The 25,060-nt window shown below is 37.4% G+C and overlaps 2 protein-coding genes across 4 annotated transcripts in view; both read left to right on the plus strand.

Annotated features, from left to right (window-relative positions):
- Nucleotides 1-6,791: 6,791 nt before the first annotated feature.
- LOC113467456 (spindle pole body component 110-like) lies at nt 6,792-9,411 on the plus strand. Of its 3 annotated transcripts, none has more exons than XM_026823644.1 (2): nt 6,792-7,987; nt 9,209-9,411. In XM_026823644.1, the coding sequence occupies exons 1-2, from the start codon at nt 6,890-6,892 to the stop codon at nt 9,323-9,325; spliced, it is 1,215 nt and encodes a 404-aa protein (XP_026679445.1). In that variant the 5' UTR covers nt 6,792-6,889; the 3' UTR covers nt 9,326-9,411. The 3 variants fall into 3 exon arrangements, with proteins under 3 accessions (XP_026679445.1, XP_026679447.1, XP_026679446.1); XM_026823646.1 differs by having other exon boundaries at nt 6,792-7,991; nt 9,209-9,306; XM_026823645.1 differs by lacking the exon at nt 9,209-9,411 and adding an exon at nt 8,682-8,735.
- An 8,468-nt stretch (nt 9,412-17,879) lies between these two features.
- Nucleotides 17,880-25,060, plus strand: part of LOC103509256 (synaptogenesis protein syg-2-like) — a 38,651-nt gene continuing 31,470 nt past the window's right edge. Inside the window, exons 1-2 of the mRNA XM_026823643.1 lie at nt 17,880-18,012; nt 20,029-20,237. Coding sequence (XP_026679444.1) covers nt 17,885-18,012; nt 20,029-20,237 — 337 coding nt within the window. The 5' untranslated portion in view covers nt 17,880-17,884. The remainder of the gene's footprint in view (nt 18,013-20,028; nt 20,238-25,060) is intronic.

The following is a 25,060-nucleotide window of genomic DNA, read 5'->3' on the forward strand; positions in this document are numbered from 1 at the left end:
TCAAAATTTCCTTTTTCTCCAAAAATCGAGAAAAGCTTGAGTACCCTCTTCAAATCAATGGTGAACAGAAATGGGGACAAAAAAATTTCGTGTTGAAGTCCTTTGCACCTGATGGTTTCAAATTATACGTACCTAACCCCCTGGATTTCAAAGGGAGATCAATCGAATACAAGAATTCGAATATCATCTTTTATTTCAACATTCTAAATAAAGCCTTGTTAGGACAAAATATTATGCAAGAATTTGTGGACGTGTCATTTCAATGAACAATATGAACATGTATGTAGCTAATTTTAAAATGAAATTAGTGGATGTGCCAATGTCACCAAAGATGTAGGCTTGAAATTGGTGGATATGTTAATTTTTACAAAGATGTAGAGTCTTGAAATTGGTGGATGTGCTAATTTCTCCTAAGATGTAGGTTTGAAATTAGTGGATGTGCCGATTTCACCGAAGATATAGTTTTGAAATTGGTGGCTTTTGCCGATTACACTAAAAGTGTAGGCTTGAAATTGGTGGATGTGCTAATTTCTCCAAAGATGTTTTCTTGAAAATAGTGGATGTGCTTTTGCATTTTCTGAGCTGAATGGCTTGTCCAATTCTTTTCAATAGTTGCGAGTCCCTCATTATAGCCACCGGTATGTAGTATGTACCTACCTATCATTATTCCTTCTATCTATCTAGGTATATGCAGATTATCGTAGATTCTAGAATGCGCTCTACAGTCTACACTTCGTCACAGCTTTTTCATCCAGCATTTTATAATGATCTTCCTAGGGGACTTGGAATATACTTGACAGAGGTCCGTACCTTCAACGAAGAGGGTGCGGAGAGGGATAGCTTTCAATTCAAACTTCAGATAAACATATTACTTCTATACAGGGTGTTTCGAAATTAAAGAGCACGCATTTCTTGAGGATCTAAATTCTAGGGGGATACCACACTGTAGCGACCATGGGTTGATGATTTCTAATTGAAAAGTTGCGTTGATTGGAAATAAATAGATTCATCAAAAGTGTTCCAGGAAGTAGGTATAGCTAAGTGCACTTTATTTGCCCAATTTAGTCTGTGGGTGGGGTAAATAAATTAATAATGGAAGGGAAAAAAGCAAGGTAAAATTTTCAGTTTTGGTCAGTAAAAGTCGGGGGAAATCATTTTCAAATATTTACAGGGTTTGTAATATTATCACACATTGCGTGTATGAACCACCCAGTCTATTTCATATTTTGGAATCATATAATTTATACGTATTTATGTTTTCAGACATTTTACAGGAAATTGGGAAATACAATATTTTTTCCTCTTCTCGAGTCGTCAGGAAGGTTGGGAGGGTTGACTTTTTCCTCTTTACATAATATTTTATTATTAATTCTGTGGTATGTGGGTTCTGCTACTTGCTGGAAGGTTTATAAACATCCTATAGGAGATGGAGAGGAGGATTTATGTTGTTTTCATCAATATGTTCCCTGTGAAATGTACACGCTCCCTCTCCTTTTGTTTACCCAAAGCAGCATGATTGTATAAATTGTATTAGTAAGTACTATATGTTCCCTGTGAAATGTACACGCTCCCTCTCCTTTTGTTTACCCAAAGCAGCATGATTGTATAAATTGTATTAGTAAGTACTTCCTTGTCTGTTTACATCAAGAGCTTGTGTTATACAGGGTGTGACGGAAAAGGATTGTCTTTTTTATTAGCTAACTTCTCAGTTAAGGAGGTTGTTCAAACCTAAGCGTATTACATATTAGTTACATAGGTACCAGATACTACCTACCCAGATGTGATGTACATGTTACAGGGAAATTTTCTCTTGTCTCTAATTTACTCGTTCATTTATGTACCAGGTAACGTTTAAGTTTAGATACCATGATTGAGAAACAATGTAATCTTTCTCACTTTCATCATCAAAAATTTTCCGCCGCCAAGGATCGAACCTGGGACATGCATCTGGACTGCACTCACTGCGCAAAGGCATAATTACATTAATTACATGCAGGTCAATGATAATTACAATTGTTCAAACCTAAGCGTATTACATATTAGTTTCATAGGTACCAGATACTACCTACCCAGATGTGATGTATATGTTACAGGGAAATTTTCTCTTGTCTCTAATTTACTCGTTCATTTATGTACCAGGTAAGGTTTAAGTTTAGATACCATGATTGAGAAACAATCTAATCTTTATCTCACTTTCATCATCAAAAATTTTCCGCCGCCAAGGATCGAACCTGGGAGATTTAGAGGTCAAGCCTGGCCGTCTGCACATCTTCACACATGCATCTGGACTGCACTCACTGCGCAAAGGCATAATTACATTAATTACATGCAGGTACATGATAATTACAACCCTAAAACCTACGGAACATACATACCTATGACCAAGCAATTTAATTGAAACTTTCGCAGTTCACCTAGCGAAAAGGCCCAAAGGTTGGAAACCTAATTAAATTTCCGTCCAATAAATACATTATGAAGAGAAACTTTTAAATTTATTCAAATTCTCGGTAGGCAGGTGATATTTTTAGTAGGGTTAATGGTATTTTGAGTAGGTTACTTTAGGTACCTTCTACCTTCCTATGTGAAATATCGACATTTGCCAAGCCCATATTATTATAAGACCATATATGGGCAGATGGGTACCTAATTGGTATTAGTTATAGCAAACGTGAGTATACAATATGGTGCGTTGGAAATATTTTTTCCCCGAGCCAAATATTCAATTAACCCTTTGTTAATGTACTCACGTTTCACAGAAAAGTTATGTTAAGAGGGAGCGGGGTAATTAAATATCTCTAGGAAAAAGGTACTATTTTTTCTTTTGCCAAATAATAATAATAATAATAATAATAATAAAAACAGTAAAACTTAGATATTGGTAGGTGTACACAATTTTACAGCTGCTTCTAACTCTCACTAATAAAAACCTTTCTATCCTGTCTTCCTTCTCTCTTCAATTTCGGGACGAAAAGACCTTGGCAGTTACAGTTCCTCCCTCCCAACCTCTATCAAGCCTCTTAAAAAAAAACCCTCTTATTTATAAAAAATAAATAAATAAAATCTGCAATCCTTCCATAAATAAATAACCAACCGAGAAAAAAAATATGCCTTCTACTTCAAATTGAAATCAGTCGATATTTTTATCCCTCTTTAATAATTCCCCGGAGTGAAATGTAACTTATGCTTAGGACAAAGTCAGGGGGGATTATTTTTACTTCAAGTGGGAAGAGGGAACGATAAAAAGAATGCTTTTATAATAGGTAAAACCTACCTAATAATATTTTTGCTTTTAAATCTCTCAGTGGCTGGCTCTGCTGGCAGCATAAACAAGCTATTTTCCGTTCTAATATTTCAATGCCTGTTGGCTTACCTCTACTCCTTCCTTCCTATTTGCTGATCAAAGAAGATATTTCCTACTCAGGGCTGTTTTTAGATGTAATGGCTTGATTCTCGATTATATGAAGTCAGGAGGCAGTCCTGCTACTGGTCTTGTGTAGAGAACACGGGCGTCTAGTAACGTTCCAGATTCCAGACCAGTTGGACAAAATGCGCATCTTTACAGCTACAAACCAATTGAAACTGTCCATATGTCTAAAGAATAATCAAACTTTCTTGACTTGGCGGGGCGGAGCGCTACCGCGCTCCTTAATACCTAGGTATTTATATTTAGCTTAGGTACGTCAATACCTCCTTGGGTTTTTTTAAGTCCTTCTCTCCTTTTCTTTTTACCTACCTACCTAAATTGATGCAATTTTGTACCTTATACATACACGTATCATGGGTTTCAAATGTTTCAATGCTTCCACAAACTTTTCCTGTCATACTACCTACCTTCCTACCTACAATTACATTGCTCGTACTTATACTAGCTCCCTTTTACAAACCTCTTAGAGTTTACTTTCTCTTGACTTCATCACTACTTCATTCATCGAGCCCTACCTACCTACAATTACTACCTACCTACAATACATTGCTCGTACTTATACTAGCTCCCTTTTACAAACCTCTTAGAGTTTACTTTCTCTTGACTTCATCACTACTTCATTCATCGAGCCGAGAGGAATCAAAGTCATTTCTCATTCCTCCCTCCCCTCTTCTCCAACCCCCTTCAATAATTATTTATTTACAATTGAAAGTCATTAATTAGCTGGTAACATGTTGCAAAATACAAGGGAGAGGGTGAAGTGTATCAATATGTTGACGTTCCTAATTCATTAAAATAAATTAAACAGTAAACATGCTTCGTGATACGCAATGGCTTGTCAATATTGGGTAGTGGGTATTGAATGAATTTCCCCCTTATGGTCCCTTAATTTTCTTCCCTCCCAACTCCCGTATACGTGGTTTTTCTCCCTTGCTAACACGATGAAATGTCCCTTTTTCCCCCCTCTCTCGCGATCTCTCCTTGATTTTTACACTCTGGAGCTCTTTACTTTACAACGTTTGCTCAAAAATCATGTCCCTTTTTCCCCCCTCTCTCGCGATCTCTCCTTGATTTTTACACTCTGGAGCTCTTTACTTTACAACGTTTGCTCAAAAATCTCGGCCCATCTTCCGCCGTAAAATGCTATTTCCCCACGGAAAGCTGACGAGTGAAGCGTACATATTTTCAAGAGTTTGAAGGACAATGAGTACCATTAGTAATGTACATACTTTGAAAACTGCACAGAGCATTTGAGTTACAGAGTGATACAAAGATTATATACGTATGAAGAAATATTGAATCCAGAGATTACTTTGAAAATGTTAGAGATCATTATAGAGCTGCAGAGCGTTGTAGAGAGCGAAAATGTACAGATAATATGAAGGCAAAGGAGGAGTAGGGATTCACATGTCATGTATTTGGGGCATTAAAACTGCCTCAAGCATCGCGACACCGCAATTCCGAGGCTGGAACATTGGGGTGTGGTGTTGGGAAGGAGGAGGGGAATGGGACATGTATATTGGGGGGGTTGGAATGAGATATAGAGCGGTGGGGGCTGTATAGTAGGGGAAATGGGACATGTAGTAAGGGGAATGGGGCATATAGTAAGGGGGATGGGACTTATAGTAGAGGGTGGGAATGGGTGGTTAAGTAGATTATCTGATGGGAGGTTGCAGGGGCACATGGTGTCGAATTAAATGATTCGTAAGAGATTAGTATTGCCGCATTTAAACATGGAAAAAATCCCATTTTTTATCCTTTTTTTTATGAGTACTCAAATAGTAGGTATCGCACAAGGCTTGTTTTGTCATTATACCGCCAGTTATTGTTTGCTTTCTCAAGGGGTTTTCAAGCAGTTATCACACAAAACTGACATCTTTCGCTGCAGTAGTTGTAAGATTAGATAAAAGCCTGGAAACTGATCAAGTAGGTACATAATTATTTGAAATTGAAAATACTAAATCGAGACTACTTGTGGTGGAGCAGCATCTGCTACTGTACGCTACGCGCCACAAAACGGAGAAAAAAAAACACACGTACCAGAGATCGTAGGCACTTTTTGGTGGGTGTCCAGAAAAAAAAAAGAAAAAAACATTTCAGGAGTATCGAGAGAACTGTGAAAAATAGGGTAGGTACATATTTATCCAGTTGTCCCTCAAAAATACCTGGACAGACCGCTAATGTCCATATAGTGGGGAAGTAGATTTCATGTGGGCTTTTTTTATGCTTTGCATGTTTTATTTATTTAGTACTTAACTGAGTGCTTTCATTTAACACGAGCAAGTGGGAAATGTGTAGCTGGGAACTATGGGAAGAGGCCTTTAATCTGTGTTCCTCATAATATCACAAATATGAAAAAAATGCTCATTTTGTATTACCTAATGGGAAATTTATGTTTGAAAATATTTTCATTATTTTGTATTCCCATGATTTTTTTCTACCATTAGAGATCACGATAATACTGATCATTCCCCCCCCCTTTACGTCCATTCTGGCTTCGGAATCCAGATGAAATAATTTCTACCAAACAGTCGAGGAAAATCAAATTCCCCCAAAGCAATGTTTTAAGAGTGTTTTTCATTGAAAATTTATTATATCGTGTGTCAGGTAAAATGATCTACCTGTAACGTACGGGTAGAAAAAAAAATTCCCTACACACCCACTCCACTCCAAATTAATAAATAAACATCATTACCTACTATTTATTTATTTTTCCCAAAATGGACCTTGGTTTTCGCTCAAAACAGTACCGAAAATTACTTTGATTTGATTTCGTCTACTATTGTAATTGTATAATGCTAGTAATGCAAAAGAAGCTTTCTATTCCTTTCTCTAATCTCACCATTCTCTTACCCCTCCTCCTCCTCTTCTCTTTCTCATTTCTCTCCTCTTTCTTCGTTCCCTTCAATTTAGTTTCCATCTCTTCTCGCGTCAATTTTAAAATGAAAACTTCTTCCTATTTCTTTCTTCTCAAAGTTTATTATTGATAGATAGAGAACTTGTTTTCAATATTTTCAACTCTCTCTCCGTTTCATCTCTTTCTCTTCCCCTTTTCCATCCTCTTTTCTTTCTCTTTTTCTCTACTTTTTTATATCTTTTTCCTTCTCCCCCTGTATCTTCCATTTCCCCTCTTCCTAGTAACATAAGTATCTTTACCTTTTTCTTATCTATTCTGCAATTTCTGCATCGATCAATAGCGAGGTATGCATTATGGAGTCCAATAATTCTGTTTGCTTCCTCATAAAATTGATAGTGTGAAAGTTATTATTATTATTATTTTTTTTTTTAAATTGATGCAATTTTGTACCTTATACATACACGTATCATGGGTTTCAAATGTTTCAATGCTTCCACAAACTTTTCCCTGGAGAGCCGGTCCTAATCAAAATTTAATCTGTATAATATAATCAGTTAGATTTTTACATTTCACATATTCAAACACTTTTATAGCACACAAGACACTTGATGGATTATCTTTGTAAAGAAATTCGTGAATTGGCCTGCAGGAGAAATGAAGCTATTTGTGAAAACAAGAACCTAGAGTATGACATTCAAATGATCCAGGATGAGTTAAGTGCCCTACAAACAGACATCCTCAGCATGAAGAAAGAATTGCCATACCTGAAGAAAGAGTATGACCAACGCTTCCGTAAGAAACAGGAGGAACATGAAAGCATGAACAAGGACCGTCTGATGAAAGATTTAGAAGCCGAGTTGAGAAAATTATCCAAGAAGAATGCTGGTCTTCAAACTTCTAGTAAAACATTACAGAATGAAATAGATCACTGCAGGACACATGTGAAAGCATTGGAAAACTGCCTTGAGACATTATGTAAGAAAGCACGTGACACGGAATCCACTAAAAATAATCTAAGGAAAGAAGGCAAAGACAAAGAATTCAATATTAATCAATTGAACGCAAAGATAGAGGAGTTAAAGAATTGTCTTGATCATCTCTCCATAGATCTTCAAGAGAAATGTTTCGAAGTGGATTTTGTGGTTCAGAACTTGAAAGCCAGTGAAGATTCACAAGACAATTTGGAAGCAATAGAGAGTAATCTACAGAAAGAGATCATTACAGTGCAGGAACAATCTTGTAAATATCAGGCAAAACTACGCTCTGAGATTCAGGCCTCTGAGAAACTACAAGAAAATACGTGCAATGCACAAGAAAATGCAGAAGAAATTCAAAACCAACTACAACTCTATGAGCAGGAATTGAGTGGGCTACGACAACAGAAAGAGTTGTTCCTACAGGAGATAAGAGATGAGATCACTAGGATAAAGAAAGACAATGATATGCATTGTATTAATCAATCGAGTCTTCAATCCATGGGCAAAATGAATAATAACAAACGAAAACGTTCTTTATCCTCGAGGAGAGGAGGATTAGACAGAATCAAAGCAGTAGTCTGTGTAGATGCTGTAGACAATATTTATAATAAATCAAGAGATAACTTAGCACCGTATGTAGACAATAGCTCGGATATCAAAATTACGAAACGGTCCAGATCTCTTAGTGGAAGTAAAGGACGCAAGAACAAAGAGACGAAGAAATATATCGTATGTAAATATCGAAAATAATACTAGAGAAATATTTTTACCAAGTATGAACCTACACCTCGATTTATTTTAAATTGATGAAGCTCTTTCGCTGTCTTTTCGTCCATTTTCCTGATTCGAATTTCATTAGTAACCAACAAGTCTCCTCCCATCGTCAATTGAATACCTAATTCAAGTCATCATAATGAGTTTATCAATTGGGGCATTGAAGAAAATGGAAAACTAAATGAAAATTATGCTGATGAGCTTTTGTAGGAGAGAGGGATAGGAATGCCCCAAATTTACTTACCAACCTCGCTTTTTTCCTAAAATTTCTAATAAAAAGAGATTTTTTTTTCACCAACTCTGAAAGCTAACCCCAGGGAAATTTAGAACTGAAACTGAAAATTTCCAACTGAAAGTTTTAAAGTTACTTATTATAAATACAAAATACACGGTTGTAGGATACTTTTTTTTATTCTACCTGTAAATACAGAAAAATGGAAGGAAAATTATTCACGCTATGATCTCATTTGAAAAAGTTTAAAGTCAGCAGTAAGTTCTTTGTTCTTACGGTGTGCTATGAAAAGTCTTTTGAGAGGAAACACCACAGGGATTGGATGAGAGAAATAATGTTCTCTTTGAATTCTTACTGTACATACTACATAGAGATAAATAAAATTGACTAAAGTGGACCAACCCTAATACCTTGCAGCAAAAGTCAATTGAAGCAATGAATTCTCATCACCTCTGAGAGTTTACGTGATGTTTTCTCAGAAAATTTATGACGTCATAATATGACTAAATGAAAGAACCTGGGATAGATCTCATCACTATTTAGCGGTCAGTTTTACATCGAAGTGCAGAGGCAATGGATTTAAAGCTTGTCAGATATTTAACTGCGGCATAAATGAAAAATTATAACGTAGGGAGGACATATAATAGCCGGTCCCCCATCCATTCCTCACTGCCTGCTCATACATAAAAATAATAACAGGTGTTGTAGCCCCATAAATTTTAGTTTATATATATATAAAAATCTGCACTAAAAACTCCGAAAAATATTAAGGTTTAATATTGCCCACGAAAAATAAAATTTATATAAACATCTAGGTAGTAGGTAGGTATAATAGGCATGTGTATGATCGGCCATGTAACTTGTTCCCCCTTGTTTAGGAAATGGTAGTTTTGTAATCAAGAGCCAAATCCAATGTTACGTAAATTTATTGTATCCTTTTTCAGATTGCCATTATCTGTGGAGTTATACATAGCTGTTCACTGTCTAGTGATCCTCAAATCAGATCAGATAGCTGCATCTACCTACAAGGAAGAAAAACCATGTCTTTTTGTGACGAATAATATTTCTTAGTAGTTCAGTAAACTGTGGAACTTTGCTAGTAAAGGGACTCCGACGGGGCCCTCAAGTTCTGATCAGGAACAATAACTAGTTCTTCAAAATAAAGGACAGTTTGGCACATCCACCAAAAAATAGTTTAAACTCGTACAAGTACCACAATTTCCTCTTTGTTTTTGACTTGGCGGGGCGGAAACACTACTGCGCCCTTGTAGATATAGTCATACTGGAGCTCGTAATTTGGATAAAGCATTTCGAGGTCGAGAACCCTACAGGATTAAAAATACAAAAACCAATAATACACACACTATTACTAGCCTAATAAATACTAATAAATGGGAACGGTATTCATTGAATTAGGGTATTATAAATTATACCTACAATATGTAGGTGTGAATGGGCAGACGACATGTGTATACTGTCTACCTATAAACTTTTCCCAAAACAAGATGTCTCCCTGACACAAAATACTTTAACGGAAACAAAATGAAATTTCCATTTCAATTGTTGGGCTTTGAAAACCGTTTTGTACTTCAAACGCTTTTCCAATATGTGGACATTTTTGAATGCTTTTGAAAAACACATACTTGTTGACTAAATTAGTTACCTAATACCCACCTTATGCATGTGTTATGTTCTATGTATGAGGTTGAGGATAGGGGGAAAAAAATCTACATACGGATTTATGGACATCCCAGTAGGTACCAAGTTACTTTTACCTGCCTAAAATAGTCGTAGCTACAAATAACGAAACCATACTGGTATATGTATGTTATGTACTCGTATGGTATTATGGCAGGTATTATGAGGTCCCTGAGAGGAATTAAAAGTAAAAGTGTTTTACCTATACTTTTCAAACACTTCCTGAAAAATTCCACATTGAAATTGTTTTTGTAGGTATATTGATATAAAAAAAAACCCCTGGGACATCGGTGAAACGGTTGAAACAGCCTCATTTCATATTGTGTTGTTAACACTCTTTTTCCTCCTCTTCTGCTTCTTTGGTTTTGAGAGGCGGTAAAAAAAAGGCAATTATTTTTAATGAAAATCTGCAGGCATTTTTTTATAATTGATTTGTGAATTGAAAAAAAAAAAAAAAAAACTGGTGTGAATCACACGACTTTCCTTATCCTATTGAATTATGCTTATTTGGGTATTCTTCTATTGTAACTTTTACAATATCTCTAACCCTTTAGTCAATATAGCTGAAGTCCGCCAAAAAGGGGTAAAAATACCACCAGCCGCAGCACATATCTTAATCAAACGTTTTCTGTTACATCCTAATCACATTTGTGGACTACCAACCAAATTTCAAGTCTCTCGCTCATACCGTTTCCGAGATATTAAATTACACCGAAAACCGCCAAAAAGCGGCCAAAATTCCGCCAAGCGTTGCACCGATCTTAACCAAAAGTTTCGTGTCGCATCCTTGTCACATTTGACCGCTGCGCGCTGCATGCCAAATTTTAAGTCTCTAGCTCTTACCGTTCTCGAGATATTTTGTTTACAGACAGAAGGACAGACAGGCGGAAGGACAGACACACGGACTAATGGCTGAAACTTTGTATTTAAGCTCTAGGGACCTCAAAACGTGTTTTGGCACTATACTATAAACTGACCATCGAAAATTTGACCCGATTACATTACTTTCCTTCCTTTAGGATAAGAAAACTAAAAAGAAGAAAATCTAAAACCGTCGCTCAAAGCCTTAAATGAAATTACCTCAAGTTTAACAATAGATTTTTTTTTTCATGTTAACTGACCATCGAAAATTTGACCCGATTACATTACTTTCCTTCCTTTAGGATAAGGAAACTAAAAAGAAGAAAATCTAAAACCGTCGCTCAAAGCCTTAAATGAAATTACCTCAAGTTTAACAATAGATTTTTTTTCCCATGTTGCTCTGATCCCCATGAAGATCAAAAACTAGACCGACCTAAATACATATGTACTTGATATTATTGGCAACCATGGACAGCAACATGAATAGATCCAAGTAGAATCGACGTCAAAATCCCAAGTCTTTGGGTGCTCTCCTTCTAATGGCAATGTTCTGTGATTTGAAAAAATAAAGCGCTTTAAAAAAAAAATGAATAACACACACAGAACATTACTTATGTACTCGTATGTAAGTACCTATGTATATTAACATAGAAAAGAAAAATCTTTTATAATCACCACTTTATTTTTCAGGAGTGAGAGAGAAAGGTAGTTTTTCTCTTTGTTTTTATGTTTGGTCTAACCCCTAATGTGTAGTTTTTCTTTGTTTGTATCTCTCCGTGATATTGTAAGCGGGGAAATAAAAATGAAAATATTTGATAAGAATTGCAGCTGCAGCTCATCATCATAAGCATCAGCAACAAAAACCATAACAACATCAACAACAGTAGAAATAACATCAACAACAGTAATAATATTAACAGTATCAACAATAACAATAATAAAAAAATAAAATTGAAATAATTATTTAAAAAAGAATCTTTAAGAAATCAAATTTAAAATTTAAAACTCATCATCAGACCGAAATGATGATGAGATTCTGAGTAGGTATTCTCGAAAGCTCACCAAATTTCAATAATAATAAAATTGTTGAAAGTCGAATCTTAATAACAATAATTTTGCTTGAATTCTCGTCCTTAGGGTTGTAGTGGTTGTTTTGTGGACAGGAGGTTGGTCCACTCGTAACAACACTTTTACTTGAAGAAGTAACCTGCCAGTATTCCTAGTGATCTTTTTACTGTCCATACGTATTTGTACAATCTTTGGTGTGTGGACAGTAAAAAGTTTACTGTCCACAAGCAACAGGTTAGGTAGGTACTAACTTGTTTAAAGACTTGTCATGTAAAACGTGTGGACTCTCCTTTACTCAGAGCGAACGATGCAGTGTGCATTGTCAATGTTGAAAGAATCTCTTACCAAAGACTTGTCATGTAAAACGTGTGGACTCTCCTTTACTCAGAGCGAACGATGCAGTGTGCATTGTCAATGTTGAAAGAATCTCTTACTGTGGCTTTTCTTTCTTTTATGTTTTCCATCATTTTTATTAGTGTCTCTTTGGTTGTAATCTTCTTATCATAATTATTGCTGTCTTTATTATTCTTCTTGTTGATCTTCTACGTTTTATTCTTTTTCTTCTACTGTTAACGTGCTCATTTATTTTCTCGGCCTGTTTTCATTACAAAGTCTGTTCCCTCGTTATCTTTTTACTTTCTTTTTATACAATGTAGGCTAATATCCCCAAGCCGGGTAATATAAGCAAATAGAAATCGAGTATTTTGTTTCGGTGTAAAGGTACGTTTACGAGCGGATAAAACTTGGTTCCACAAAAATTCCCGAAATTCGGTAAAAGCGGATGGAATAGGAATATCAAATTTCGAAAGCTTCGATGAAATTGACGCCAATCTGAAATAAATGAACTTTATTAAATTTCAAAATCATAACCATGCTCTACTATTAGGCATGAGATGTGAATAGGTACAGAGCAGATGTGCATGTTATTATCGATTAGATCAAGATGATTTCGGAAAACATTTGGCGGAACAAAATCAAAAACATGATAAACCGTCTGTACTGTACTCATAAAGATTATAGAGCACAAGGATACTTTGACCAAATTTAGATTGTAGATCATTTTGATGGACCGTCTAGATTTCTAGAAGGATCAAAGACTTGAGAAGTATGTTTGTGCCCAAAGGGATCTTTTTTGGTATGTCTAATTTTTGTAAATTGTATGGTGCCTAGTAATTATGTAGGTGGAAATTACACTAATTCAATTTCTTCTTTTTGATTTCCTCTTTCTCATGTATGTAAGATTGTACGTACTTAGTTCAATTCGGATATTTTTTCAATTATAATATTATTATTATTATTATTATTATTATTATTATTATTATTATTATTATTATTATTATTATTATTATCTTAATTTATTATTATCGATATCATACGACAAATATACAGGGTGTCTTTTTTAGGTCTGGTTGGAGAGAATTGGAACATATGCCTTCAAGCACACTCCATTAAATTTGTCAAGGGTCTTCTGGATTTACCTTGTCCTTGGGATCAATCTAGTTTGAAATGATCCAGCAGTAGGCTACTAGTATTATTATGGTCAAATTGTAAAACAAAGTGAGAAATAGTGTGGAGGATAAAAAAATCTATACCTCGGCTGGGATTGAACCCACACCCCCCTGATTACCAGGCGAGCGTCTTCTCTACTATACCACCGAGGCATGTTTCATGTGTGTGGGAAAGTGCAATGATATTATGCAGGGAAGGACCTTATTAGAGATTTTTGAGAGAGAGAGAGAGAAAGAGCAATATTACCTTCATATCTGTAGAGGTAAGGTCAGACATAGAGAGATAATTGGACAGGAGGGGAAGAAAAGTAGGAGAATTGGAAAGAGAGAGAGAGAGAGAGAGAGAGAGAGAGAGAGAGAGAGAGAAAGAAAAGGAGGGATTATATGACGATGAAAAAGAAATGGTGGTTTGGGAAACAAGTGAAAGGGTGGGAGAGATTATTAGGAGCGAAGTTTATGGTGAGAAACATTCTGAATTGAGATACAAAAGGGGAGGGAGAAACATTATGAAACATACCAAATTGAGAAGGAGAGGGAGGAGGAGAAAAATAAAGAGAAACAGACCGTAGAGAATGAGAGAGAGAAAGAAAGAGAGAGAGAGAGAGAGAGAGAGAGAGAAAGAAAGAAAGAAAGAGGTGGAGAGAGAGAATGGACGATGAATAAAAAGACAATTGGATGAAGAGATAGATTTAGAGGAAGGAAATTGTGGATTTGGAAGGGAAGTAGAGGGAGAGAGACAGTATGGTGGGATCCACATGAAGAGAGACAAGGACAATGAGAGGGACTAGGATAAGGACAAGTAGAGGGATAAGAAGATCTGGAGGGGGGAACACTTGAAAATTCCTTGTCCACTCTAATAACATTGGGACTCACTGAGCGAGATATGCTCTACCAAATATGTTTTGTTATATTCGAGGAAATAAAAATAATAATAGACATACTGGGTGAGAGAAAATCGACCTCAATTTTGATTCTGAGAAACATAGCATAAACAAAGAATAATTATCTGCCCAGATGGTCACCAGTCCGAATAGCAAACACGCGCAACATCGCTTAACTTTAGTGATCCATCAGGAACAGGTGCATTCAGCGTGCTAACTTTTACTAATGCTCAGACCAACCCCTTTTTTCGTTAAAATTACTGAACTAAAAAGTGAACCAAATACCTACTCGGAACCCTGCCATAATTTTCAGCATCCACCCTTCCGTTGAGTGTTGCGACCACCTTGTATATTAATAAAAAAATTCGAACGTGTATACTCGCAGTCGGAAAAGGTACGCTAATGGGGGGGACAAGGTTTAAGTATGATGAAAACCTTTGGGAAATCAGAGCGCTCTAAGAAAGGGAAGAGGGATGGGGAGGGAGGGGGGAAAATGGAGAGGGAAAGGTAAAAATGAGGAAGGGCGAGGAGGGAGAGAAGAGCGCTACAAATGACCCTCTTTAGACAAACATTGAAAACTCTGCCAAGGCGTACTGATTGAAATTTATCAGATTTTTCTCGTCCCTTCTCCTCCGGCTTTTATTTCAAGTTGAAAGTAGGTGGTATACCGAGTGACTTGGTATTTGTAACTTGGACGCGACACCGCTTAAGTGGGTGGTATCAATACACAAAAAGCCCACTTAGGTGTAGGGGCAAAGAGCCCTAAGGATGGGTTAAGCTTCTATGAATCTACAAAATGGAACAGATCGGTGGGTGACACTCATGAAATGTCAAATTAAATAAAAGTCGTCAGAGAAGAGAACACAAATGCAAATCAGAAATCGTGGGAGAAAATGCTACACTCGAGTGTTTCTCCCACGACTTTTCCTCCTATGAAGGTTTTCTTCTGCAAAATTTACTGTCAGAGTGTCACCTGGCCTCGGAAGTTTCGACCCAATAGACAGCTTTACGGCATGGGTATGCTACGACACAGACCTTATGCGTCTAATCAGTCAATTTTAAAATAGATGTACAATTTTCGTATGCTGTTTCTTCTGTGCATGGAGTAAAAAGTAGAGAGTGCGGAGTCGTTCGTGGAATAGGGCCCTGATCCTATTTGGTTATGGGAGTTTGGTACGTTCCGTACAGGGGCAATGTCAACTAGACAGACCGACAGACAATCCGACCAGCCTGTACTTACTTCCTTGTCCGTGAGATAGGAAGGGCACCTACTCGTATCTTACGGTGTTGGAAGGATTGGGGTTTAAACCCTTTGGACGCCCAGAAATAATCTCTGGGCTCTTTCCATGTCCTTACAGTTAATTTGGTGTAATTAGTATAGAGACAGAACTTGGGATTTTAATTTTTTTTTCGCTAATCGGTGGAAAATATTGTTGAGCATATATCCTATGGTAAATTGAAACATAAGCACTTGTAGGGAAAATTTAAAAATTAAAATTGTATTCAAAGGTCAAACAAAAAACATCAATAAAGATGAGAGTCGATCTACAATTCTACAGAATACAATTTTATTGGGCACCTATTTTTCGGCTTACAAAAATAGAATGGATTTATTCCTAATATACATTCGGATGTCATGTCATTCTACATATCTATTACGTTTTTATCAGGCATTTTTTGGCTTACAAAAAGAGAAAAGACATGTTCCGGATAAACTTAGACCTAATTTTTCGGACGGCATTGTAAGTGGTATGAAAAATTACAGATAGGTAACGCTTTCGAATAATTATTTAAGAGATGCTTTTAGGAGGGTGGTGACAGAGTAGTATTTATTAGATTTTTCTTTTGCATTACAAGCAGAACAAACAAACCACCTTGCATTTTATTGTTCAGTAAGTATATGGTACGTGTCGGAGACAGAACATTTTGGAGAGGTCTTGTGAATCGACCAGGTTGAAAACCAGAACGTTGACGGTTATGATGATGATATTACAGATAATTTTGAAAGTGAAAATGCAGGACCACCCTGTACTGCAGGTAATCGACTTGAAGAAAAGTATAGAGACAGAACATTTTGGAGAGGTCTTGTGAATCGACCAGGTTGAAAACCAGAACGTTAACGGTTATGATGATGATATTACAGATAATTTTGAAAGTGAAAATGCAGGACCACCCTGTACTGCAGGTAATCGACTTGAAGAAAAGTAGGTCTCCCTCCCCTCTTTTCTCCTCCTCCCCCTCCTTCCGTCCCTCCCTCCAGTACAAAGTACAATATTAGACACCAGTGTTCTAGTCTGGTAGCTCTCCACCAATGATATATTGACACAGCTGGGGGAATTTCAATTTTCACTCCAATATCGAGAGCCCTGGTCGTTAGGGAGAGAGAGAGGGAGAGAAAGAGAGAACGGGAAGGGGGGACAAAGAAGGGGGGGAGGGGAAAAAGGAGAAGAAGAGGGGATTGTAGTGTGAATTTGAGAAAGGGGAGGGAGGAAGGGGAATGGGGACTGGAAGAAGAGATAGAAGGAAAACGGGAGATAGGAAGAGAGGGGAAGAGGAGGAAGGAGAGGGGATTGTAGTGTGAATTTGAGAAGGGGGAGGGAGGGAGAGAGGAAGAAAGGGGAATTTAAGACTGGAAGAAGGGATAGGGAGAAATGTGAGGTAGGAAGAAAGGGAAGAGGGGAACCGGGAGAGAGAGGAAGAGAAGGGAGGTAGACGAGGGAGAGAAAGAGGGTATTGTAGTGTGAATTTGAGAAGGGGGAGGGAGGAGTGAGGAGAATGGAAAGGGTAAAGTAGGAGGGATAAGAGGGAGGAGGGGTAGGATGAGATAAAAGTAAGGAGAGGGAGGTAAGAAGAGGAGAGTGAGGAGGGGATGTGAAGGTTGGAGTGAGGAAGAAGAAGGTGGAGTGAAGAGGAATGGGAGGGAGATTGAGGGAGGGGAAGGTTGAGGTAATAAAGGCAGTTTATTAGGTGGAGAAGGACGATAAGTGGCTTTTTCCATGTTGGATGTGGGAAGGGAAATGAGGTAGGTCGTTCAACTATAGTATTGGATAGAGACTGAGATTTGAAAGAAAGGAGGGAGGAAAAGAGAATTATAAAGGGAGGGAGAGATGACGACCCCAAATGAAATTTGGAAAATGGTTAAAGTGAAAAAAAAAAAAGAAACTAGAGAGGGAAAGATGTATAGGAAAGAACTTGAAGAGAAGCAACTTTCAACAAGATTGTTGGAATAAAACGGAGCTATTTAGTGGATGTGTCAATGTGTCATCGTTACCAGAATGTTTTCATGATAAGTGATCAAACTGAATTGAAAAGGATTACCACTGGTATTGGTGAACTTATTCTAATGGTGATGTAGAAGGAACTTTTAGATCTCTAAGTTGTTCACTGTTATAATCCTCTACTACCTGAAAACGGCTACTTTATCTCTGGTATCTTAGTAACGCTATCAAACTGTTTTGACTTGGCGGGGCGAAGCGCTACCGCGCTCCTTGATTCTATGTTTCCTACACCATTTAAGTTTAAAAGCTAACTTTCCCCTCTAACTTTCTGTGTTCTATTTCACCTTTGACTAACTCTCCTCATAATTTTCTATGTTTCAGTTCCCATGACGGATGTAGTAGGGGTTCTCAATAGAAAGGCCATCATGCCATGTGATATTGAACCACGGGAGAAGGGAGATTCGGTGTACATGGTTCTGTGGTTCAAGGAATCCGATGGTGAACCTTTGTATAGGTAAGGTATTGTTCGAAGGAAGTGACTTTTATCTCATTCAATTTAAATGCAGATCTCCAGATTTTGGTTTACTATTTCTACTATCTAGGTACCAATTTCTATCAAAAAGGGAGACCTCAAGACATTAATGAAATAGTAAAAAGAAATAGTAAAACTGTAAAAGTAATTGTTTAAATAATGCCTCCAACTCCAAGTTCTGTATGTCTATTGTTTCTCAAAGAATGTTTTCAAGGACAAAGAGATTTCGACTTTTTCTTCTTCGCGAATTGTAAAAGTAAACAAAATAAAGTTGAAACAATTGCTATAAAAAGAAAGTTGTTCAATTTTTTGCGACTCACAAATTTCCAAATCCAAAAACAATTCAGGAGATTCTTTCTCATTTTTCTTTCTCCAGATTTCCCTCCTCTTTCTCTTCAGATTTCTCTGTCATTTTCTCCAGATTTGTATCATAATTTTCAACATTTGTCTCCATATTTCTTACTCCTCTCAACTTATTTCTCTTTTCCACTAACTCTTTTCTTCTCTCCACTGAACTCAAATGTCGTCCATATACGTGTTTAATATAACGGATTTTCGCCTTTGCTATGATAATAACAATAAAATTGTTCTTGTTTTGCCCCTTCATAAAATACCTTTTTTTTATTATACTTTTAATTATTCAAAAGTTCAGTCTTGAAATTAAAAGATATAAAAATAATAATAATTAAGGGTTTCTTCTCTTTTTTTCTCCTTTTTCTCTCTCCCTCCCCCTCTCTTTCTGGTGATGATTAATCTCTTTCTCGTAAAGGACAGCACAAAACTTGCTTTTGTTTTTAGTATTTTAATTATTATTATTATTATTATTATCAATGAGCTAATTGTTTTTAACTTCAGTCTTTTTCGATAGCCCGACAATTTTGTCTTCAGAACTGAAGGACAAAAACCTACCCCTAATGCCCTAATCCAGGATGAATGAATTGGGTTTTCATTTTCTTTCCGGAGAAAGCTGCTTTAGCTAGGTGATACCCCTCATGTCATTATCAAACTCAGTTTTACGATCTTTCTTCTCATTCCGACCTATTTATAGTCAGTCCCATTGTCCTTGATACTCTTCCTTGATTGTTTTGATATATTGCTCAAAGCTCCGTAGATTTTCATCTTATCCTCTCAACATAATTTGAAGCAAATAAGATTTATGCCATCGTCTGTCCTTTTCTCTCCTATTCTAATGCAGTATAAGCCTTCTCTCTTTGTCTCGTTTATATCTTTTATCCCCTCCCTTCCAAATCCTTCTCACCCTTCATTTTCGCGTTCTCTGCCACTTCTCTTTTTTCCGTTTTTCGTTCAGGATTTAGAAGACAATTTACATAATGAGTTTTGGTCACATTCATTTTCTCGAGCGTTTTTAGTGTTTTTTTCTCACCTTTTATTTTAACTGGTGGTGAGTTGGTGATAAAAATTGTACCCTGCTATATCGATTGTATCTTTCGTGGAAGGAAGAGATATCCTAACCCTAGCCTGTCTTATCATTATCACATTGTTTAGCACATATGTATCAGTTTATCACACATGTATTTTCAAAGTTATGTCTATTACGATGCACTGATAGATGCGTCAGCTAGCGCGTAGCGCGACCGTGTGTGGATGTGACGGGTCAACCACTAGTGTGTTCTAAATGTCTTATGGGATTTTGCCAACATCTAAACTAAACTGATCTCGAGTTGTCAATTTTCCGTGGCAAAGCAACTCGTCTGGTAACGGTAACCGAAAGGAACCTTGTTACAATTTGACTATTCTATTGCTAGTCTTTAACGTGGAGGGTACTCGCCTGCCCTTTAAGCGCTAGATCGCGGTTTCGATTCCCACCCGAGGCCGACTGTATCCTTAACAGATAAGGTACGTTCTCGGAACGACTAACTTTCTTCTATCCCATCTTCCTTTTCTTTTCGATTTCAGGACGATAAGACCTTAGCAGCTACAGTTCCCTCTGTCAAACCTCAAAAAAAAACTAATTCTATTCTACTCTTTGGTTCACAGTTTCGACCTTCGGAATCGAATTCACGGGACGACGAAGCCCAAATCCACCCCCGGGGCGTTCGGCACCCGGGTTCATTTCAATACGGCCACAGTCCCCGCCCAACTACTCCTCGACAATCTCAAGATGACCGATGAGGGCGTGTATAGGTGTCGGGTCGACTTTAGGAATACGCCCACCCGTAATGCCAAGGTCAACTTGACCATTATAGGTGAGTGAAAAGTTCCATTTAGGTTCTTCAGGCATTTTGTTCAAGAAAGAAATTCACACTTGACAATTAGGTAAATCTCCTTCAATAATTTGCTAAATCCTTCTTCAATCTAGATGACGACGTTTTAAATTTTAAGAGAAAAAATATTGCTCAAGCCTTAAAAAGGGGTGACGTTAAAACAGGTAATTCGCAAAATGTGAAGACCAACGTTTAAAGGTTGCTTTCACTTTCAGGAGCTGACCTTAAAAAAAATCTTTCAAACAATTTTTGGTGAGTCTGTGACCTTCAGAAATGATTTTTTTTTTTTTTGATCCTCCACAATGCTGAGTACCTATAGCCTGGTACTAAGGGCACTGAGCTGCAGAAAATAGAACATCACACGATTTTCTATTACATATTACATTACACGAAACTTTTATTACTTTGCTTTCTAGGAAATAGAAAGTAAACGAGGGCCAAGGAATGAAAAATTGAAAAATATGGCACACCAGAGAGCTCCGGGGTTTCGCGCCGGCATAAATATTTTTTGCGAAATAAAAATCTAATAAGTTTTACAACTTGAGATTTCCCTGTGCTTCAACCATGCTGCTGTTGTTGTTAATCCGAAATCTCACAGCAGCGGGGTTTATTTTCAGTAGCGAGTTGTGAAAAAATGCTAATACGGGGTGGTTTGTGCCCAAAGTCATATACGGCATTCATTAGGTAGGAATTTTTCCTTCCTTTATTTTCACATCTACTAATTGGAAAATATTGTGTTCAAACATGGTCGACCGGCCGTTGATCGACGAGGACAAACTACGTTATCGAGGCAGTGTGGATTGTGGACGATTCCGTCAGCATCGATTGACGTTGATCGATGCCGATCGACGGCCGGTCGACTATGTTTGGACACACCTTATGACACTCAAAATCTCCCTCCTCTCTAGCAAGGGAGAGACGGGCAGAGTGGGGTGACCCTATATTTCGGTAGTTGAAAAAGCAGCAGTGGAACAGTACAGAGCTTTAGGCAGAAGTTTTTAAGAGACTTATGATACTCTGGGGAGCAGCCTTTACACAACTTTCATGACATGCGACATACGCGAAGTGTAGGGGAGGGTGGGGAAACTTGGAACAGGTATACCGGGGGGGTAATTTGGAACAGAATAAAAATCCAACTTCACGGGGATGGAGTTTTTTTTTTCTACCTCTTACTTTTTGATTTACCTAATCTGTACTTTCTCTCTATCTTTCTCTTTCATTCCCTCTCCCTCCCCCCTCTCTCTCTCCCTTTCTCTTTCTACCCCTACCTCATTCCCTTTCTCTCTTACAGTTGTTTTCTTTATCTTTTCTCTTACTCCCTCTTCCTGATGGTGCTCTCTCATTTTGTTTCTTATCAACCTGATTCATTCCTCATCCTTTCCTTCTTCCTCTTCCTCTCATCCTCTTTCTCTCTCTCCCTCCCTCGCTCCCCCTTTCTCTCCTCTCTCTATCTCTTTTGCTTTTTCACTTTCTAATTTTAATCACAATATACAAAAAAGTAAATTTCTTTCCAACTTAATGTGTTTCGCTACTCCAGAACGAAAATAATCTCTCTCTCTCTCTCTCTCTCTCTCTCTCTCTCTCTCTCTCTCTCTCTCTCTCTCTCTCTCTTTTTTTTTTTTTTCTCCCTCTCTCTCTCTTCTCTCCTACCTCTTTCTTCCCTCCCTTCCTCTCTCTTTCTCTCCATACTTTCTTATCGTCTTTCCTCCTCTCTTTCTTCATGCCTCTCTCTTCTTTAATCTTCTCTTTCTTCCTTTTCCTCGCTTTAATCTCTCTTCCCTGATTTCCCTTATGCATCATATTTACAATAAAGTCTTTATCCTTATTGAGAAATTAAAGCTACAAAGTTATTTCCCCCTCTGCTGGTTTTCTTCTTGTAATGATATACAAATAATATGTATGTGTACATTAGTATAACAAGGTATTAATACTTTTAAAGTTATGTACCTTGTGAGAAATTGGGTAAATATACGTATCTACGTATGGGAATTGGCATTGTAATTAAACATACAATATGTTTTTAGTCCCAGGAAATTCCTATTTAAATAGGCTTCTATTCCTGATGGCATTGATTTCTTGTCGAGAGGGTACAGAAGACATCTTCAATGAGAAAATATCTCCATTCAGAAATCTATTCAGATACACACAACATGATCAAATACACAAAATGTAAAACGACCTACAACATTCTTACAACTTTCCGAAACAAATGTATGTACTTACCTACATGCTACATGCCTATGTTGTATAGGAATAGGTTTATGTTTCAGGCTTGTTGGAGCAATAAATTTCAAGCCTCCATTATCATTCCATCTTGAGTATCTACGTATACACGAGTATATTAGTGAATTTATTTATGAGATATTTTTCTTTATTAGGTTCTTTTTATTAAACTGTGTTTTAAAACATGCCGTTTCCTTTATTTATGAGTTTATCTATCTAGAAAATTAGTTCATTTATCTGTTGATTCGTCCATTAAAATCGACATTTTGGTGGATATTTATTGGTGCCGTTTACCGAAAATTGAAGAATCATTCTTCATATAAATTATCGAATCTGAATCTAGGCAAGTGTCACCAAACTTGAAACCTTCAGACACCAGACATCTAGCCAAAAGTATAAAGACAGTGAACACCTATTCATTTATCTTCCATTTAACAAGTTCACACTTCATTGATACCTCTAATGAGATAATGAATCATTGAAACCTTCCTAATTTTTCTCAACAAGGGGTAACAAGTGTTTTCGCTAAAACCCGAAAGATAAATAAGAGGATTGCTCTCGTGTTAAAGTACTAGTTTAAAGTAGAATAAAGTACAACTACACAACGATTCCCTAAGTCGGGGAAAGTGGGGGGAAAACAACCATGTATTCACGATCCAGTAGTAAGTAAACACACCCATCTACTCTGCATTTAAACGGAAAATAATGACCCCTCCCCGTCCTTACCCCTTCTCCTTAACTCTTATTTACCCTTCCTCCTTAGCCCTCTCCTCCTTCCATTTTGTTACTCCTTACCCCTTCTCCTTAACTCTTATTTACCCTTCCTCCTTAGCCCTCTCCTCCTTTTATTTTGTTACTCCTTACCCCTTCTCCTTAACTCCCCCTTTGCCCCAAATACTTGAACGCCTTTACCCTCTGTCCCTCCTTTCCTTTCCCTTAGCCCACTCCTCCTTCCATTTTGTTACTCCTTACCCCTTCTCCTTAACTCCCCCTTTGCCCCAAATACTTGAACGCCTTTACCCTCTGTCCCTCCTTTCCTTTCCCCTATCTTCTTCCTTACCCTTTCTCCTTCCATTTTCTTCCTCCTCCCTTATTCCTTACCTCTCCTTTACCCTTCTTCCTTCTTACCTCTTCTCCTTAACTCTCCCTCTACCTCCTCCTCCTACCCCTCTCCTTCCATTTTCTTCCTCCTCCCTTATTCCTTACCTCTCCTTTACCCTTCTTCCTCCTTACCTTTTCTCCTTAACTCTCCCTCTACCTCCTCCTATCCTTCTCCTTCTATTTTCTTCCTCCTTCCTTATTCCTTACCTCTCCTTTACCCTTCTTCCTCCTTACCTCTTCTCCTTAACTGTCCCTCTACCTCCTCCTTACCCCTCTCCTTTGCCCCAATTACTTAACTCCTCTACCCTCTGTCCATTCTTTCCTCTTTTCCTTCATCATGTTTGTGTTTCTATTATGTCTTTTCTATGTATTATGTATTCTCTCCTTTTCTCCTTCCCCCAGATTGGAAATCTGAAGTTTTTTTTTTTATCTATTTGGATTGAATTTTTAATTTATTTTAGAGAAAAAATTAAATAACCTGCCTCGAAGGAAATTAACAGGCTGTTAGCTTAACAGACCTCCTAGGGACGAAAAAATATTGATGAAATCCAATATTTTATGTCTCCTAACTTCTCGTTTTTATTAATTTCTCGCAATTATTGATTTCAGTAAAACCAGAGAAGGTGAGCATTGTACAGTTTGACAAGCACATGTCAGCGGGGAAACGCTATGAGATTGAATGCAAGAGTACTGGATCCAGACCCCCGGCTAACATTACGTGGTGGAAGGGCAGTCGAGAAATCAAAGATGAAGATACCAGAGTGGTAAGTGACTGAAAATCAGCTTGAACTATTTCTTGACTGAATATACACAAAATGCCCACTCCGAGGCTTAGGTGTGGAGGCTAACGGCCTTAAAGGATGGGTTAAGCTTCTTCATTTGTAAACTGGAATTTGGCTCCAACTGGTATGAAAAGATGAAGATTTTTTTTTTATATTTTCTGGTTGGGTAGAAGAGCTCAATAGGTGAGAATTCTGCATTCCTGCCATTGAATAGAGAGAGAGAGAGAGAGAGAGAGAGAGAGAGAGAGAGAGAGAGAGAGAGAGAGAGAGAGAGAGAGAGAGAGACCCTCTTCTTCCTTGTTCTTTCTCCTTTGTCTTCCTCCTCTACTCGTCCGTCTTCCTATTCTTCGTATCCCGCCTTTTTTTTCCGTCGTTCAGTTTGTATTTTCGTGATCATAAATTGCTTTTGCATATTCATGTCACGGAATTGAAAAAAGAGCTTTTCACAAGTCTGAAGTGCAATAAATCTTACTATGAATTAATTAGAAGGGGGAAAAACCTCTGGTATCCGTATAATTTATTGGAAGTATAAACCACCCAAGTACCTTTGCGGATAAGATCAAAAGGAAGAGATTGGCTGGATAATGGCGAAGTGGAAGTGCTGTATTGTCTGGATAAATAGACCAAGTGATGCATTTATTTCTAAAGAGCTTAATGGTGATAGGAGTTTTATTAATGGAGCTTCGAGTAGCAGTTTGG

The sequence above is a fragment of the Diaphorina citri genome, unplaced genomic scaffold (genome assembly GCF_000475195.1).
Source record: "Diaphorina citri unplaced genomic scaffold, Diaci psyllid genome assembly version 1.1 scaffold479, whole genome shotgun sequence".
In the NCBI taxonomy this organism is placed as follows: Eukaryota; Metazoa; Arthropoda; class Insecta; order Hemiptera; family Psyllidae; genus Diaphorina; species Diaphorina citri.

Bases quoted from the DNA above. Each gene is read 5' to 3' on its own strand.
- LOC113467456 (XM_026823644.1), top strand. From the start codon at position 6,890: ATGGATTATCTTTGTAAAGAAATTCGTGAATTGGCCTGCAGGAGAAAT. The intron at 7,988-9,208 runs GTATGTAAATAT...ATCCTTTTTCAG, and splicing joins AAGAGACGAAGAAATATATC to ATTGCCATTATCTGTGGAGT.